Source organism: Lissotriton helveticus, chromosome 7 (assembly GCF_964261635.1).
Source record: "Lissotriton helveticus chromosome 7, aLisHel1.1, whole genome shotgun sequence".
Lineage (NCBI taxonomy): Eukaryota > Metazoa > Chordata > Amphibia > Caudata > Salamandridae > Lissotriton > Lissotriton helveticus.
This window is the reverse complement of record NC_136068.1, coordinates 121338401-121358416: the sequence shown is the minus strand read 5'-3', so window position 1 is coordinate 121358416 and position 20016 is coordinate 121338401. Positions and strand designations below refer to the sequence as shown.

General features: G+C 40.7%; 1 protein-coding gene across 1 annotated transcript in view; it reads right to left on the bottom strand.

Moving 5' to 3' along the window:
• Positions 1-277: 277 nt before the first annotated feature.
• LKAAEAR1 (LKAAEAR motif containing 1) overlaps positions 278-20016 on the bottom strand; it is a 129933-nt gene continuing 110194 nt past the window's right edge. The window contains exon 4 of the mRNA XM_078650432.1: positions 278-3009. Within this exon, the coding sequence (XP_078506558.1) occupies positions 2947-3009 (63 nt within the window). The 3' untranslated portion in view covers positions 278-2946. The remainder of the gene's footprint in view (positions 3010-20016) is intronic.

Below are 20016 nucleotides of genomic sequence, written 5' to 3'. Positions count from 1 at the left end.
ATAAGGAATCGCAACATTTGCAATTCCTTATTTTGCAATTGCATTTAAGGAATGGCAAATTGCGATTCCTTAAATGCAATGTAGGAAGCACTCAAGATGTGCAAATTTTGGCTTAAGGAATCGCAAAATACCACCAACTTCAGTTTGGTGGTAATTTGCGATTTCTTTGAAAAATTAACTTTTTGGCATTTTTCAAAGTGCCATGTGGGTCACATACATGCCCTTAGGGCATGTATGTGGGCCACATGTGCACACATGTTAATTTCAGGGGTGCAACAGGGTGTCCTATTGATATCCTTACAACCCTGAAATTGCTTTCTCAATTTGCGATTCTCTAATTGAGAATCGCAAATTGAGAATGTCTTCCAATTCATTCCTATGGGCCTTCTAGCCCATAGGAATGAATTAGAAGGTATTCCTTATTTGTGAATCTCAATTTGCGATTTGCAAATAAGGAATAATTGGGATTCGCAAAAAAATTTGCTAGTCCTACCTACATTTCATTTTGCGATTCTCTAATTGCGATTCCCCCAAAAAATCGCAATTTGAGAATCGCAAAACAATAATTACCTACAGATGGCCCTTGGTCAGGTTTGCATAAGATTGCACAAATATTAAAAAACTAAACAGGCCCTGTGTCCCTTTAGGCAGTCTACACTGATTAGAACTTCTTACTGGAACAGCAGATCACTTCCCACTTTGTTGTGGGTGGAGCTTCTCGAATATGAGGGCCAAGCCAGAGATCAGTGTATGGTGTGGCATCCGAAAGAGATCGCATTAAATAAAACTGTGTATGGTGAAGAGGGAGAATACCTACTTGGGTCAGTATGAGACAACACTAAGTACAGTTAGTTTCCACTTATTTACTTTACACATATTTTCAATTTGAGGCACAGGGAGATAATTAATTTCTAAGGTTTAAACAATTTATTAAAGATATCTGCAAAACAAAAGGATTAGAACATTGGTCTACAGTTCCAAGTTTTGCAAATTAAACACTAGACCACAAATACTCTCATTCCTATATTCACATTGGAGGCATGCCTGTTCTGAGGGAATGGATGTGCAACCTTATCACTCAACGAATGCACCTCATACATATTCAATGAGGGACATTTGCAATTGTTTAGTATCTGTAACCATAGTGGTATTTGATTTGCATGGCAGCAGCTGTCAGTACATAACACCAAAATACAACCATGGGAGTAATTGCCAGAGGTGCACTCTTGTTTGGAGTGTATACAACATATTGTAAACCAGGCCAGGATACAAAACACAACATTTAGTGCATCACCATTCTAGCATGCCTAGATTCTATACAACTGATTACAATTATCCTCTGGTTTTACCCAAAAAGATTGATGTACACAAAAAGAAGCCCAGTTTGCAACCTTCTGAAACCCTAGGGACAAGAACATAATGAAATGCCAGTTACCTGGTGGCATGGTGTCTGTAGTCTGATCATTTTACTGAAAGATTTGTTAGTATTGGTTCAACAAATTGTGTACAGGTTCTGAAGAAGTCACAGAATCCGATGATCTTAACATATGACGAAACATGTAAATAAATTATATGTGAACCATATATTTTACTATAAGCAAGATACTACATTGTTTAGTAATGCGCTGTGTTACAAGATCCGGATGCCAGTCAAAGTCTTTCCCTCACAACCCCTTCTCCATGATCTGCCCATGCCTGCATTGTACTTGAGAGCCAAAAGCACTAGTATAGGATGTACTGTGTGATGGTGACCACACCAGGGTGCACTTCATAATGAAATAAAACGCAATGGGAGTTAGCCTACCGCCAATTTCACATGAGTCTACTACAAGTTATGATAACTATGAATGGGATACATGCAGGCGTGTTTTACAAAAATAGCATGTCCTCCCACTCCCAATATGCCTACGTCTTGGCATCCACTTCCTAAGAACACCCAACATGTGCATGCGATTAGGTAACATCTCTAAACGCTTTGAGCTGTGTCCTAGGCTGGCTTGCCAACCTTTTTATGTGCAACCCAATCCAGAGGGCACTTCTTCCAAGCACCAAACTATACTGTTGTGCACTTCATATTGAGAGGACATACAAATGGTGACGTTTCTTCCCTCTCCCCGGTTGTTTTGCTTGAAAGCAGTCAATGGCCTACAAAAAGTCTCTCCATGTCAGGATTGTTTCCTAAGTATTAAGTCAATGCAGTTCTAATGAATGTGGCACTGCTACATATTCATTTGTACATATATTTGGCGCACAAAAGAAAATGAAACAAGTGCGCAATTTGTGTGTACGGACAATGTACATATTAGCGTACACATCCTGTGATTTTGCATGAGCTTGTTCTTGGCAAGGCTCCAAAAGCTGAAAAGAAATACAGTAGTTCTGCTTAAGGGCACAGGCATTGCTAGAAGGAGGCTGAATATTGGCTTGCACATACTCAGTCCACTGTTCAAGCCTGGAGAACAACCACAACACCTCAAGGCAATCGGCATTTGTTAAGTAAGAGAAACCAATGTCATCTTGGGCAGATCCCAAGTAATTGGCATTGGTGGATACATATTCCACGGCGATATTGTCTCTTACAGGTTACGTGAGTGGACCATGGATACACTGTTATGCACAAAGAGTAAATTTCTCTAACTTTGATATCTTGCGCCTTGAGTTTCTAATTCAATACATCTTTCAATGCTTTTGCTGATTTTAGGACTTCTGATCAGATATTGCGTTGCCTTGAATCTGAAATGCAGATATCCAGAGGCACTCAGGACTACTCCCATTTGTTCACATTGTGTCGAGGGGGTTTTCCATGGACGTCTCCCAAAGCAAAGACGGACAAAAGAGGAACACAGGTGAGTCTTCAGAACTCTTGTTTATCTGTTTCTGTGATGCTTTTTGGAGCCAGGCCTGGCTTATACAAGCGGTCTCCTACACCGTCTTCTTGCAGAAGGTTCAGATGATCCTCTTGTAGGTGAGTTCACTGTCATCCGTAAGGATGGTCTCCACTCGCTCTCTCTGTGAAAACAAACATACAGGATTCAACATGGATCCCACATTTCCCATAAGCAGCAATGTCTGGAATTTTGTTAGATCCCTAGACTCAGCCCTAGCTGCAACACAGGCTTGACTACAACTGCCACCCTGCCGGCCGTGCTCCCCGGAAAAGGCACTCATGAACCTGATGTGAATCTGGGATGTACTGGCATAGTCAAGGATATGGAGAGCTACATAAATCCAACATTATAAATGCACAGCTATCACTCAGTCGCCTCTGCTGCCCTTCGTGGATAATGATAGCCAAACATTCGTTGCGAGACCATATCATCCCTCCCCACACACCTTCGACTGACCCAGGACCATCTCACCTTCAGGAAACACCTCAAGACTTGGCTATTCGAGCAGTAGCGCCCCCCCTCCCCTCAGCGCCTTAAGACCCTCGCGGGTGAGTAGCGCACTCTATAAATGTATTGATTGATTGATTGATTGGTCTCTGCCAAATGCGCACACCAAGACAGTTCCCGCATCAGTCGCACTGCACTCAAACATTTGCTTTCCATCCACATTCTAGCATCTGATGCTTAAGAGTCCCATCTCTCACTCCTTTTTGCTTCAATGCATAACAAGGCACAGTGACAAAGACCCATTAAGTGCACAACTCTGATCCTCATGCACAACGTGAAAACACTGCCACGGAGGACATATGATAGATGCTCGCATTTCCATCCAAAGCACTTACATAGAGAAACGTGCTACCTGACCGCAAATGTGCTTCCAAACATCATTAGGAATATGAAGTTTTACAATAAACTAGACATTGTATTACCATTTTAATGGTTAAAATGTTATTTACTAACTGCAAGGGAAACTCAAAAATCATCATACGCTGTAAGGCAACTCAAAAATCATCATATGTGTAAACTGGGAATGTCCCTTATTGGTCCAGAATGGAAAGATTCATGCCATAATTTTTAGGATAACTACTATGTAAACGAGGTTCATTCACATTCTGGCCCACATTTACTAAGCATTTGCATTGTCGTTGCGTCGTGCATGGCATTGCAAAGGGTAAGTAAGATTTATAAAGCCACGCAAGGGGCAATTTGCGCCGCATTGCGTGACTTTGTAAAGAAAGTTTGTAGTGGTATGCGTTTCATGAGTGGAGGATGGGCATACCTGTGGATCCACTCATGGAATACAGCAGAATCCCAGATTTACTGAAATCAATGAACTGGGGATTGGAGCAGAATGGCATGCCACACCAAGCATTGCATAACAACAAGAATTATATTTATTTCTCCTCGTTACGTCTTCTTTCTATTCATGATAAATTCGCATCATGCATAGACAGGCTAAATTGCCTCTTAGGATTGTTTTTGTGTAGGAAGGTGGTTCTTCCTGCACAAAAACAATCCTGCTTGTAACAGAGGCATCCTTGCACAATGGTGCAAGGGTGTCTGTATTGGTGCTAGGCAGCCGCAAGTGTAGGTAGAGAGCTGGAGGGTCTTATCTTAGTAGCTATGGCACTGTTCACTCTCTCCTGTTCACACAAAACAACTGCGCTTGCTGCCCTGCGATGTGTGACATTTTAGTAAATATGTCCCTCATTGTATAAACATTTTCTTATGTAGCTATCCTGAGTATCTTACATGGAACCCCCCCATCATCCCCTCCCCACACTTTGAACCTACATTGCTAACCCCAATTGGAGGCTCACAAGATCCACCCCACCATAAAAACGACCAGTGTACAGAACACCTTCATATTACAACCACACCGCTAGCATTTATTGAGGCCAGGGACAGGTTAGAATATACCCCACACTGGCACAAAGATCACCCCCTTCCATACATTGTTCCAGACATAATGCTGCCCAGGAGAACGTCATGTGACACAAAAGCAAGCCATTGGCGATCTATGTGCTGTAGAAATCTTCCAAACATTTTTTAAAACCCACACGATTTTCAGTGAGACAAGGAATCGGGCCAGTGGGTGAAACAGATTACTGCAAAAGTACTGGTCGGTACAACAAAAGAGAGACCCGTCCACTTTAACTGACCTATACCAAATATTAAAACCCTTACTCTAGGACTACACAAATCACCAACCCATCAGACAGACATTAGAACCAACTTATACACTCTCAGCAATGCACTCAGGCCCATGCACACCACACATTCACTCACACAAACATTCTACTAAAACCAAGGAAAATACAGCCATACTTGATACAGCATAAAGTCTACCTAAACCCATGTGACACAAACAAACATTCTTCTAAAACCATGGAAAGTACAGTCATACTTTATAAAGCATGAAGTCGACGGAGACCCCAAGGGGATGGATCAACGGGCACAGGAGACACATATTTGATGGAAGCAGAAATGACCCACACCCCGATTGTGTTACACCCGGATAAGACAACCCTCACGGTCACACAAGTTTGGTCAACATGTTGCAATGACCCACATCTCTCTTCTGAAAGCAAATGCAGGAAAACCCCACCATCCAAAACAACACCGTGGATATATTCTGTCTGCAGACAGCCCTCAGAGCGTGCTCAAAAGGCACACATATGTCTGCAAGAAAATGGTAAAAGGGACAAATAATTGGTGGACGTTTACAATATAACATTTGTGTAATATGAAAAAAAAGATGGAAGCACACTTGAGACCCCTTCTTGTGATTTATTCTGAACAAAGGTCATTTCAAAATGGGTAAAATAATCAAGAAACAAATCTACTCTGGATGGGTATAAGGATATTAAATGTATGGTTGACAAAAAAACAAAAGTAAGTGAACTCGCTTAAAGAAAAGAACCTCAACTGACGGGAGACCATATAATCAATTTGTTCACTATCAGATCACAGAGACTCTTTGCTAATCCACTCGAATACTTACAGGACGACCCTTGGATATATTATTTAGTATCTTTTGCCTTGAAAAAGCCCTTGGTGTGCCAGCCACATGGGCAAAAAACGTTAGCTGTTTTTTGGTTCTTTCATTTGACTTGAAATAAATACAGAACTAAGAAAAACGATATCATTATTAGATATTGGGATATTTATTCCAAGAATTTAAATACATACACTTGCCATGACCTATCTTTCCTACAGTTACTAACCAATTAACTACTGGGATGCTTAAAACATTTTGAAAGGTAGCCTGTTTTTGCTGGGGTCACCAGAGACAAGTGAAGTTCAAAGTGGTTAGCGGAGTGTTGAATAATAGAGACATCGATTTTTTAACATGTTCACCATCCACCAGTCTTGCACGTTGATGACCTAGCACACCTTTGATATATATATATATATATATATATATATAACAGGCTCTTTGTAGAGGGATGGGAAACAGAACACCATCTATGACCTATTTTAAATTCATTTAGAGATGTGTATAGGGTTTGTGCGAACTAACACAAGTTTTAGGGGGCAATGTATGAGGCTGTTCAATACTACACAGCTGTGCCATACTTTTCGCTATCGCAGGCCTCCCACCAGGCACTGGCCTCACACAATCATCCAGCAAAACACACTAGAGAAAACACGTCATCTGTAACCAACACATCCCAGACTTGCATATGGCAACTTCCACATCACTCACAGCAGCACTACCTCCCCAGTAAACCACAAAAACAATATAACATAGATTCTCTACTAACTTAAAACTCTATATCCTTTAAAACAAAAGCGTTTACATACATCAGAAAAAGCACAGATGGGCCTATGTGGCCTATCAGGTTGCTTCTTACTGTCTCAACCACTGTGAGTCACTTCTGAAACACACTTGAAAGAACATCCCATAATACTTAATAGGGACACATGAACATTTATTTTTCTTAAATATGTTTACTGGTGTTTTATAAAAAAAATGAAAATCATACCCAAATACTTGTATTTATTTAGATCAATCCCTCTGACTCAGAGTAGGCTTTTCTTTAAACAATTAGACAGGATCTTCGGTAATTTCATCTGGGGGTACAAGAAGGCTAGGAGATCGTTAAAGTTATTAAAAAACCAAATTGGATCAGGCGGTCTTAATTTTCCCGATATGAAATTATACTTTTGGGCATCATTTATAAGACGCATACGCTCACTATTAAATTCTGAGGACTTGCTCTTTTACCATCATTTATTACTAAAAGGTGACTCCAATCAATTTTTATTCCACATTACAGACCCCAACTACTACAAACGGGGCAAGTTTAAGACCGCACGCGATATAATAAGAATATGGAAGGATATTCTTGACTATTGTCAAACTACTATATTTCACTCTCAACTTATTTTGTGGAATAATCCTGGTTTACCGAGTATATTTAGTGATGGGGAATTTCGAAGGTGGCAGCCGAAAGGGGTAACAGTATTGGGCGATCTCTATAACTCTCAAGGTATACTAGATTTTCTTACTTTAAAACACTTATTTGGATTATCCGAAACTCATAGGTTTAAATATATACAAATTTATGATTTTTTAATACATAAAAACAGAATTAATACTGTGTCGAGCGGGGGCATCTGGGACTACCTAAATTCTAAGAAAGAAAAATCTATCATTAGCTCAACATATACATTTTTTATAAGCTTAAAACCTGACGATAACGATGTACTTGCTAATAAATGGAATTCAAAACTTGGATTAAATCTTACAGGTAAACAAATAGGTCTATCTTACACTAATATTCATAATTACGTACGATCATCAAGCTTACGACTACAACAATATAGAACTATTTATATGCTATATTACACACCAGAAAAGTTTTCAAAATGGTCTTTAAATAATACCTTGGGAGAAAAAACTAAATGCCCGAAATGTGCTGAATATGGGGCAGACCTTGTACATATGCTGTTTTCATGTCCAATGCTTAGGAAATTCTGGCAAGAAGTGGAAAAAACTTTAGTTACAAAAAACATTCTTAGCTCCCCAATAACGGCTCCTGTGGTAATTCTTGGCCCACATCTGTCTAACCAATCGCATCATATACTGTTATCAATACTAATCTCATGTGCTAAATTAATTTTAGCTAGGGCATGGATTAGCCCTAACACACCTAATGCTATGGAGTGGTGGTACCTGGTCAACGAAATAAAAATTATGGAGTGTTCCTTAGCAGAGTTAAGAGGCATTCGCTCGCTATATAAATTTGAGAAATTGTGGGGGGACTGTGGAAAAGTAAATTTTGCCATGTTCTGTGTCCCTACGTGTCATCCATCATATGTTATGTGTGCATGATTAATATGCATATGTTATTCCCCATGTTTGATTAAAGACGCAATTACAGTTGTGTCCACCTCTAGTATGGCAGTTTCCAGTTCTCGTGAATACTACGAATATCAGGCCTATGTAAAGCTACGTTGCCACGTTTCTCAGTGTGCACGTTATTTCATTGTAAAGTCCCCGTTTCTAGGCCTCAAAAGGGCCCGGACACCAGATTCAGCTCCTGTCTCCTGTCTCCTGAAGCCCCGCGGAGGAGTGATACAACCCCCACCTGTATCCTCGACCCTTCACCTACTGCCTGCCTCGCAGTGCCCGGTTCAGCTTGGCCCTGCCTCTGAGTCTGCCAAGAGTATGTTATGATTCCAGATTATCAGTTCAGTCCTCCTTCTCTGCATTCCTAAACTACTGAACTGCATCAATAGTTTCCGTCATTGTCTAGCCTTTACGGCCCCATGTTAGAGAAATACTGTATTAATGGTCATTTAATATTCTTCATCACGCACTACATGTAGAATAATGCATGGTCCAGTCTTAGTGTCTGTTAGCCTTTCCCCTCCTGACTTCTAGTTTATATCAACATGTTCCCTAAACATCAGATACTAGATACTGTTTAGGTACATGTCGCCCTGACTCTCCAGACTTCAGTCTCTGCTCCTAGCACAGAGTTCGAAGCCCCCAGCTTCTCCTAGTAACACGTCATTGCCAGTTTGCGCGCACCATCAGGTTAGAGGTCCCGGCTCCTCAGGTAGCCCCCTCCATGGTTTCCGCCCCATTCATGACATATTCTGTTACGTTTGCATCACATGTCTATGTATACGCCCTGTTACACCTCTTTTCACCCTTATCTTTCGCGACTGCTACGCATCACGCCTATTGCTCCACCCACTGCTACGCCTATTGTAATGTAATGCTATGTGTTTGCGTTATGTATATATGCTCATGTACTGTTATTAAAAGTTAGCCGTTACGCCGTCATTCCCGATCCTGTCCCCGGCAGCTGCCATCCTATTCCCGTGCAGGTCGTCCTGTTCCTGTCCTTATGCTGTATTAAACCTGCAAAACTCCTACTACCTCGAATCTTGACTCTTATTTATTGAGCTATCTGTTATTCATTTATTCATTCAAAAATAGGGTATTATTTATTTATTTACCACATAATGGCGCCCGAACAGGGACTTGCCCTTTCCCCACGCGTCGGTGAAGCCACGCCGACCCCCTGACCCTCTGCAGTCGTGACGGAACTCTTCTGCGCACCGGCAGATATTTCTGCTTCAAGTATCCCTCAGGCCCACGGAGGAGACGGAGGAGGCGGTCCAGCATCCAGACGAGACGGTGGAGGAACGCGGCGAGTCCCGACCAGAGCCCAAGCCGAGAGTCCAAGGTCCGAGGTATCCGGAGGTCCACCCGTAACTGAAGTCCGAAGTTCGTCGTCCGTCGTCGTAGCAGTCCAGTCCAGTCCGAGGCCTTCCGTTCTTGCTGCCCGGTGAGTACCGTTACTGGGGTGGTATCTAGACAGGGTCAATCTAATTGACTCTGGTCTGTGGGTTGGTGGTACACAGACTCACAAACGAAGTGTCCACTTCGGTGGATGCGGGTCCTGAACGTGTCTCTTTATGAGACCGGTAAGTTTCGTACTGTTTCAGCAGTGCATCTAGTCTCTGTTCTAGTCAGTTCTGTTCTCGAGAAAATTCATGTATTCTGTGTTCCGTATTCCAGGTAGTATTCTGTTCGAACTGTTATTTTAAATGTTCTTCATGTATTTTAATGTCGTGGTATGAATGGGGAATAAGTATCGTGTTCATTGTGTATTGTATTGTGTCTAGATTACAGTCCAGTCATGCCCTTGTTTTCTAAGTTACGTCAGTTAAAAACTAGAAAGGGTCTGCTGGAAGCAGCAGTTCCAGTTCCGCCTAGGGACAGTCCAGGTCATTTTATGTATCAGAAGCATGGCATAAGCGCCATATTGTATCTAGATTTATGGGTAGAGTATACCAAACAGTTAGAAGAAAAGTATAGATGGCCCGTATCGGGCACATGGGATGCCGAGTGCATCATGCGAGTAGAAGAAGCATTATGGAAAAAGAAAGCCAGACAGTCACAGAAAGATGCCATCGAGTTATGGCGCAAAGAAGCTCATAAAAGAACCGAAAAAGAAATCAGAAAGTCAGAATTAAGTAGAGAATCCTCAGAACGAGCACAAGAAAAAGAGTTAATCGAGATAGGTGAACGAATTAGAACTGAACAATCAGAGAGACAGAGGAATGCTCTTATTAAGGGTATGTATCCTCTTCTTGCCGAGGGCTTGCCAAAAGCGACCCCGGAGGCATCCAGTAACTTTCCGCCACCATTAGTTCCGACCAAGCTACGTCACAAACTCCCTGACAGTACAAGTTCCACACTCCGTGGAAGTTCTTTTAAACCGAACACAGACTCAGCATTTGACAATTGCACGTTTAACAGGTTATGAATTGACACTGTTCCAGCCACACATAGAAATCAGACGCTGCAACGTTTTAAATCCTGCTACATTGTTACCATCAGTTACTTTAAGTCCGGACACACATGACTGTGTGGAAGTAGTTAACATTACGACAAAGCCAAGACGAGATCTGACAGATATTCCGTTACCAGATCCCGACCTGACACTTTATGTGGATGGTTCATGTATGAGAACAAGTACAGGAGAACTAGTCGCCGCATATGCAGTGACTACCGACACCGAGGTTATTGAAACACACCGTATTGACACCCTGTCCGCTCAAGCAGCAGAGCTAGTTGCTCTGACACAAGCCTGCATACACGCTAAGAACCGGAAAGTTAATGTTTACACAGATTCACGCTACGCATTCGGAGTTGTACACGACTTTGGAGTGCTCTGGCAGGAGAGAGGTTTCATGACTTCTCATGGAACCAAGATTCAGCATGGTCTCCTTATTCAAGCTCTGTTAGATGCCATACATTTACCGACATCCATGCTATCATGAAGTGCAAAGCACATACGAAAGTTACTGACATTATTTCCCAGGGTAACGATCTAGCAGATCGCACAGCCAAGCTTACAGCACAGACTCCAGACATTCCAGTTAACATGACACACACTCCAGATCCGACTACATGCATGACAGTTAAGGACCCTACACAAGATGTCATAGATATCCAGTTACATGCTACTCCTGAAGAAATCAAGAAATGGTCCGAACAAGGAGGGGTCCAGACAGATCAAGGATGGTTAACGAAGGGTAGAGCCACATGGTTTCTCCCCGACTCTATGGTTCAAGTCATTATCAATACCGCACATAGTCCAGCACATTTAGGAGAAAAAGCTATGTTAGACAGTATCCAGAACATTTGGTTCAACAAGCATTTACGAGCTGCAGCCAAGCAGAAAGTCCGTACCTGTATGATATGTTGTCAGTTTAATCCAGGTAAAAGTGTCCCGGTGGAACAAGGTGGATTCCAGCCTCCTGACCACCCTTTTGAAGTCCTCCAGATGGATTATATTCAGATGGAGCGATGTCGAGGTTTCAAGTATGTCCTTGTAGTTGTATGCGCTTTGTCCAGGTGGACAGAAGCATATCCAGTCCCAGATTACACAGCTGCGACCACTGCCAAGCAGTTGGTTCATGAGTTCTTCCCCCGTTATGGACTCCCTAGAGTCGTATATTCTGATAACGGCCAGCCATTCTCATCAGAGTTAATGAAGCATGTTTCCCTTTTGTTAGGGTACCAGTGGAAGTTCCATTGTGTACGCCACCCTGAAGCAGCAGGTCTCGTAGAGAGACATAACCAGACCCTGAAAATTCGCATCGCAAAAATTTGTAAAGAGAAAGGTGTGGACTGGCTAGTAGCTCTGCCAGTTGCCTTGTTCTATATGCGCATGGTCGCACATTCCAGATCAGGTCTGTCCCCGTATGAGGTCGTTTTCGGCCGCCCCCCTAACATGTGGGGTACTCCTAGACCCCGAAGTATTACCGATGTTTCAAGTAATATGCTGACAGATTACCTAGCTTCCTTGATGTCTGCCCTCAACTCTTGTCGTTCACAGGTTGCCGCCGCATTTCCAGACAATACCGAGGTGGCACCGCATGAAATCGTTCCAGGATCCATGGTCCTTGTCCGGAATTTTGACCGCTCAAGTCCGCTGGAGCCACGCTGGAAGGAGCCCCGACAGGTCCTCCTCGCCACCCGTACGGCCGTGAAGTTGGAGGGTCGCAAAGGCTGGGTGCACCTTTCGCACGTGAAGAAGTTTTATGGACTGAAACCCGTCTCAAAGAACATTTCCCAGGATTTGAAGGATTGCCAAAATATTGTTCTCAAGGACTGTCCCGCAAAAGACATTGCTACAAACCCTCCCCTGTTAGAGAAAACTCCGCAGCAGGAGTATAAGTTGAAACTCCGGTCTAGTAAAATAAGTCAGCCAGTTTGATTGTCTAAGTCCTCCCCTAGGTGAAACGGTTAGACTGTTTCTGACATGTATAAAATAGACCCCCATAGTGAGAGAGTTAGTCAAAACTCAATCCGATGTATCATTTTTCTATGTTTCATATTATTTCTCAGCATTATGATTTCCTGCACCAGTTATGCATTTTACCTGTGTTTCCCAGTTTCTCATGTAAATACGTCTTCTAATGCTACAGTAGAGCACACGTTTAGTGATCTGCCTCCTCATGAACTCTCTTACCGCCTCGCTATGCGAAATAATTCTTTTATCCGCATGCTACATTACTCACACCAAACCAGCAATGCCACTAATTGTTGGGTGTGTGGTCGACTCCCCCCTTTCCAGACACCGAAGGGAGTTCTGCCACTTTTTCCTTATCCGTTTTCACATAATGGTTCGTGTGGAGCATGGTCCACGTTAACGTCATCCTCAACAGATATGTCTTTTCTTAACAATACATGTTTTCCAGACAAGCAAGGTCTCCCCCATAGAATTGGGTTAGATCTAGAAAATGAAGTTTACAATTTAGGTAATTATTCTTCGAATTTCATGGTCCTGAATGTTCAGTCTGATTCCACTCCAGATTTACCTGCAATTTCAGTACTACCAGTCAAAGGCGAATTATGTGTCCGAAATAATGGTTCCGTACACGTAGGACATAGTGATTGTACTACTATTGTCAAGTATAGTGACAGTGGGAAATCTATCTTCAAAGCTTCACGTCATTCTTATTTTATTTGTGGTCAGACCGCATATGTTCGTCTGCCCCTCGATTGGGAGGGAACCTGTTACATTGCCTTCCTACTGCCACCAGTTTTCCTAGCCCCATCTGATTATCATAGAAACACACATCTAGTACACATTAGACATAGAAGGGAGTCCCCAATTGTCGATTATACTGAAACTGCTCTAGAACAGTATACAGATTTCAATAGAGGTTTCTTTTTCTTTATAGGACCTATCCAGAATAGTAAACTAATCCGTAGGTTAACCAGAACCCTTGAAGCTGTAGTAAATGAGACTGCCTCTGCTCTAGGTAACTTAACCGAAGAGCAATCTGCTATGAGATTTGTAGTTTTGCAAAATCGTCTCGTCCTTGACGTCATATTGGCCGATAGGGGCGGGGCCTGTAGAGTCATCGGATCTAGTTGCTGCATTTTCATTCCAAATAACGCACCGTCTGTTTATTCAGCTATAACCAGACTCCATAAAATTGCCCATCTGTTACACCAAGATCCAGGCACCTGGACATGGTCCGGTTGGTTCTGGAATATAATTTCCGCCTGGGGATGGAAAGTCTTGTCCTTTCTAGGTATTGCAGTAGCGATTATATTCAGCTGCTGCCTCTGTATACAATGTGGCCCTGCGATTTGCGGCATTTGTGCTACCTCTTGTATTCCCAGTCCCAAGCCCCGTTCTAAATCCCGTTCCAAGAAAATTCGAGACGAGCAAATGATACTGTATGAAATGATAGATGGTATCATCAATATTGATGTTTCCTGAAGGAAACGTAGTGACAAGGAGGGAATGTGGAAAAGTAAATTTTGCCATGTTCTGTGTCCCTACGTGTCATCCATCATATGTTATGTGTGCATGATTAATATGCATATGTTATTCCCCATGTTTGATTAAAGACGCAATTACAGTTGTGTCCACCTCTAGTATGGCAGTTTCCAGTTCTCGTGAATACTACGAATATCAGGCCTATGTAAAGCTACGTTGCCACGTTTCTCAGTGTGCACGTTATTTCATTGTAAAGTCCCCGTTTCTAGGCCTCAAAAGGGCCCGGACACCAGATTCAGCTCCTGTCTCCTGTCTCCTGAAGCCCCGCGGAGGAGTGATACAACCCCCACCTGTATCCTCGACCCTTCACCTACTGCCTGCCTCGCAGTGCCCGGTTCAGCTTGGCCCTGCCTCTGAGTCTGCCAAGAGTATGTTATGATTCCAGATTATCAGTTCAGTCCTCCTTCTCTGCATTCCTAAACTACTGAACTGCATCAATAGTTTCCGTCATTGTCTAGCCTTTACGGCCCCATGTTAGAGAAATACTGTATTAATGGTCATTTAATATTCTTCATCACGCACTACATGTAGAATAATGCATGGTCCAGTCTTAGTGTCTGTTAGCCTTTCCCCTCCTGACTTCTAGTTTATATCAACATGTTCCCTAAACATCAGATACTAGATACTGTTTAGGTACATGTCGCCCTGACTCTCCAGACTTCAGTCTCTGCTCCTAGCACAGAGTTCGAAGCCCCCAGCTTCTCCTAGTAACACGTCATTGCCAGTTTGCGCGCACCATCAGGTTAGAGGTCCCGGCTCCTCAGGTAGCCCCCTCCATGGTTTCCGCCCCATTCATGACATATTCTGTTACGTTTGCATCACATGTCTATGTATACGCCCTGTTACACCTCTTTTCACCCTTATCTTTCGCGACTGCTACGCGTCACGCCTATTGCTCCACCCACTGCTACGCCTATTGTAATGTAATGCTATGTGTTTGCGTTATGTATATATGCTCATGTACTGTTATTAAAAGTTAGCCGTTACGCCGTCATTCCCGATCCTGTCCCCGGCAGCTGCCATCCTATTCCCGTGCAGGTCGTCCTGTTCCTGTCCTTATGCTGTATTAAACCTGCAAAACTCCTACTACCTCGAATCTTGACTCTTATTTATTGAGCTATCTGTTATTCATTTATTCATTCAAAAATAGGGTATTATTTATTTATTTACCACAGGACTTAGAATGAAAGGATTGTTTCAAAGGCTACTTTTAATTGCTTAGATGATCTCGATGTAATAGTCTAGCATCTTTAATAATTTTAGCAAATTGAATGCTGACTTACATATGTTTGTTTATGTATATGATTTATTTGATGAAATGAAATTATTCTGAATGTATTATTGTCCCATACCAGGTGAAAATAAAATAAAAATACTAAAAAAAAAAAAAGGAAAAAGGATCCTGATGAGACGATTGATGAGTTCATCTCTGCTTTAAGGAGTCTAACCGTTATCTGTAACTTTGGAGCTTGATTCGATGTGTACATTAGGGACTAATTTGTCTACAGTTGTAATTCAAAGAAAATACAGGAACACATTTTAAGTTGCAGGGATCCATCCCTTACAGAAGTGACTGACATGACCAAAAGTATAGAAAGAGCTACTGTTTTCCTCTAAATGTATTTCATATGAAAATTCGAGTAATTCTCTAATAATGCAATTCATGATTATGGATCTATTAATTCTTTGTCAGTCAAAAACAAAGGTTACAGAATGTTCAGAAGAAACCTTCTCCAATATGTTTTAGATGTGGTTCACATGCACACATAGGAAACAGTCAAACATGTCCGGCGTTGGGTAAAAAAATGCATGTAATGCCACAAGATTTGTCATTTCCAATCCTTGTGCAAGGGCGAAAGTATTATTCAAGTCAGTAATGTGCAACCTCTGGAGAGTAATGATTTAGGAGATTGTGTTCATAGAGAGTGCTTACAGGGTGAAATTCATAAGTTAATTTTAACTATTGATCCTGGAGTAAGTGAACTTCAGGATCAGAAGGTTAAAGGGCCGTTCTATCAAGTGACTTTAGGTAATATTGACATTGACATGATGGCCGATTCTGGAGTAGAGTAACCATAACCTCTGATTTACTGTACATGAATCATTGGTATTTAAATATTGCACTGGAGAAAACTGTCATAATTCCTAAAAGCCTATGGTGATAAGGGTATTGGCATGTTGGGTTAAAAAAAAAAAAAAAAAAAAAAAAAAAGAAATTTCTTTGACAAGTGAACAAACGAGTTTAAAAGAGGGAAAGCTGTGAAGTAACGTACGTGATGGTGAAAAGTGCAAGAAAAAAGGATAACTGCCATGTTAAATGACATATCAAATGTCAATTTTAGCAATAACAGATTTTTAATTGGTGTTTAGTATTCTGAAGTCTCAATTCTGTCTAGTAGTGATTGATACCCATCGAAGTGTGGTGTTATGCTCTCTGACACACTTTAAGTGCTGACCTTGGGGAGGCTTTCTTGACAGCGGTGTGACTAGTGGCTCAGCTAATCCCAGTGATTTTGGGAAAATGCTCTGGTTTGCTATGGCTTTACGTGGTCCCCTCACCAATCCACCCCAGCTGTTTTCATGTCCCCCTCTTCCTTGGGTGTTGGCTGGAGGTGCAGATATGACGGTCTCAAAGTCCTTGCCATCTCATGGTCTTCTAGTTGTGGATGAGTGTCACTTGCTTTCTTCCTTCTGGTTGAGTGGGTCTCATCTGTATTCTCCATTTGTGAAATTGATCAGTCCCTCCCTATATCCATGTCCATCTCGGGTGCCGATTTCTGAATTGTGATTGCCTGAATATATTGACAGCTGCTAATGAGTGCTTTTACGGCTTGGTCATCCCTGGATGACAGGTCTCTGCTTCACTCTGCTCTTATCATGTCTGCGCCGTTTAACAAGTGCATTATGTCCTCTTCTTCACCATAGTGTCCTATTGACGACCGATCATTATACTTGTACAATGTACTTTGTCTTTTCCTTTCTTAGATTTACCCTCAATGTGTTGCATCCCTTCTCCTTTGCTCTTCTGTCTTATATTCAATGGCAACGCTTTGCCTTTGACCCACTCATCTACTTTGGCTCTCTCTCGCGAGAATTTTTGTTCCTGAAATTAGTGTCTTGAGGAGTCTCCATTGCGTGGTTGTTGACAGGAAGTCCTCAGTTACCCACATTTGAATTCAGTCCTTTGTGAACATATTGAAGGTACAATGTTATAACAGATTTTTCAGTCATCATCATTTATTTACCAGGCTCATGGCACAGAGTTTAATGCATGCCCAGTTGAATGCATAATGGTCCTGGTCCAGAATTCTGTTGTGGTTGAACTGCCCACACAGGGTTTCTTTGAGCTTTTTATATGTCTCTTTCTTCCTTGCATTAAATCTCCATAGTGTTATCTATCAGGATCCACTTTTTGTTTTATCAGTGACAGCAGGTTTTACTTTACTGTGTTTCTCCATCTGCTTTGAAAAAGGTATCCAGTAACTCCAACACTCTCTTCCACCTCAGCCCCAAATCTATGTCCAGAGGCATAGCTTCAAGAGGGTGTTTGGGGTGTTACACCCCCCCTAATAAATGTATTTTCTGGTAAATTGTTGAGTGCAGGTATTTTGAATCAGGTATGGTGAGGTCTGTCTGATTTCACCACAACTTTTTACATACACAAAGACAAAAACATACACACTCAGTCCCTCTCTTGGTGATTATTTGACAAAATATTGTGATTTCTCTCTCTTCATACCCCTACCAATCCCCATTCCTCTCCCTTTTCACTGCCCCATGGGCGCCTCTCGTGCACCCCAGTCTATGTCTTGGCCCCTGTGACTGGGTGTGGCACTTTGAGGTCGGGAGTGGAATTTAACAAATCTCTTTCTTTTCATGTGTAGTGCTGCACTAGGCTATTGCATATTTCTATTGGTTCTGTGTATGAAGTCTTTTTTTAACAAGACGGTTTAATGCCGGTTTGCTGTTTGCCATCACTCATACATTGCTACTATTTTGATTGTGATGGTATTGATGCAATGTAGCGCTTTATATTGGACTGTACTTCATATATACACAACATGCATGTATATATATAACTATTTAATCAAATTAAAAAAACAATTACACTAAAAATAGCAATAATTACATAACTAAAATTTACAAACATACATACAAAAAAGAATACATTAAACTTAAAATACACTTTAATTAAAAACTGAATGAAAACCCGAAAAAAAACAATTCAATTAAAAATTACAATTTGTTATCAATAATTTAAACATTAAATAAAAAATAGAAAAATAATAACAATAAAAAAAACACTAGAAAAAGTGTTGAACTTTGGAAGGGCTAGATTTACTATTCCCACTCTAGACTAAGTGACAGTAGGTAAATTGCTGGACTTCGTTGGGTTAGATTAACTATTCCTACACCAATGTATGCAAAAGCAGGGAAAGTGTTGGACTTTCAAGGTGTTATATTTACTATTCCCACTTCGATCCTAGCAACAGTAAGGAAAATGTTAAACTTTGGAGAATATATTGTTCCAAATCCTAAACCTAAAAAATACATAATTAATTTAAAATATTTAAATATATTCAAAATAAAATAAACAAATATATTACATAATTATAGATAAATAAAATGCAATGTAATATGATAAACACATTGAATACAACAAAATGTATGTAAAAATATAGAAATAATTGAAAATATTTAAAATAAATACACTTCCCTGCTTACTATCAAAACAAAACCCACAAACATAAAATAGTTATCAATATAGCATTACTAATGTTAGATTAATTATTAAATAGAACAAATAAAATAAAAACAAATAATACATATAAAACTCTTTTGCAAAATTGTATTAAATACACTGATAAATTAATTAACAATCCAATTTATTACCACAACACAAAAATAACATATTTTATCCATTAAATATTTTACATAATTACCAATTAATGTTTAATTAATGGAAAAGAATCTTAAAAATTAACAATTTATATTTTGAATAACTTCAAACCCTAAATCCATACAAACCCAACAACCCGCTACTAAATTAAAAATTACTAATTGAATATGAAACATGTAAATTACACATTAAAAATTACAAGGCATACTAAAATTCTTTTTATCATAATACTAATATCTAAAAATAAAAAAACTGATATATATATATTAAATAAAATATTGCATCAATTCAAAATCAATATTTAATACAACTATATTAAAGTAAACTATATTATATACAATTATATATTAAAAAGCAATAGGATATACCTAAACAATTATATTTTTATCTTCTTTATATATTATGTCCCACAAGATGTTTGAGTTTATCATATTTTTGACACAATATTTTTGTAGCACAATATTTTACCATGATATTTTGGTAATCCACCCTTAAAAACATGGAAGAGTCCGGTATGCAAGTCCCTTGGCAAGCAACAGATAAAAAAAACTGTCCTGACACTATACTATGTTGCTGCTTCAACTATCAGGTCTCTGCATCCCAGCGAGCTGAAGGAAGTCTTGTTGGATAAGCAGGGTGCACATGCAGTAGCGGCTCCTGATGGGAGTGCTACCGTGCGGTGACGTGGGGTGGGGGAAGTGCAGGGTGGGGGTAGTAAACACTGGAATACGGATCAATACAGGTAAGTTGACAATTAAATCAATAAAACAAATTCCGTTGCACGCGCATCACCTAATGCAATGCAGTGCGCGTAACGAAATTCGTTTTATTGATTTAATTGTCAACTTACCTGCTTTCATCCATATTCCGGTATTGACTACCCCCACCCTGCCCCTCC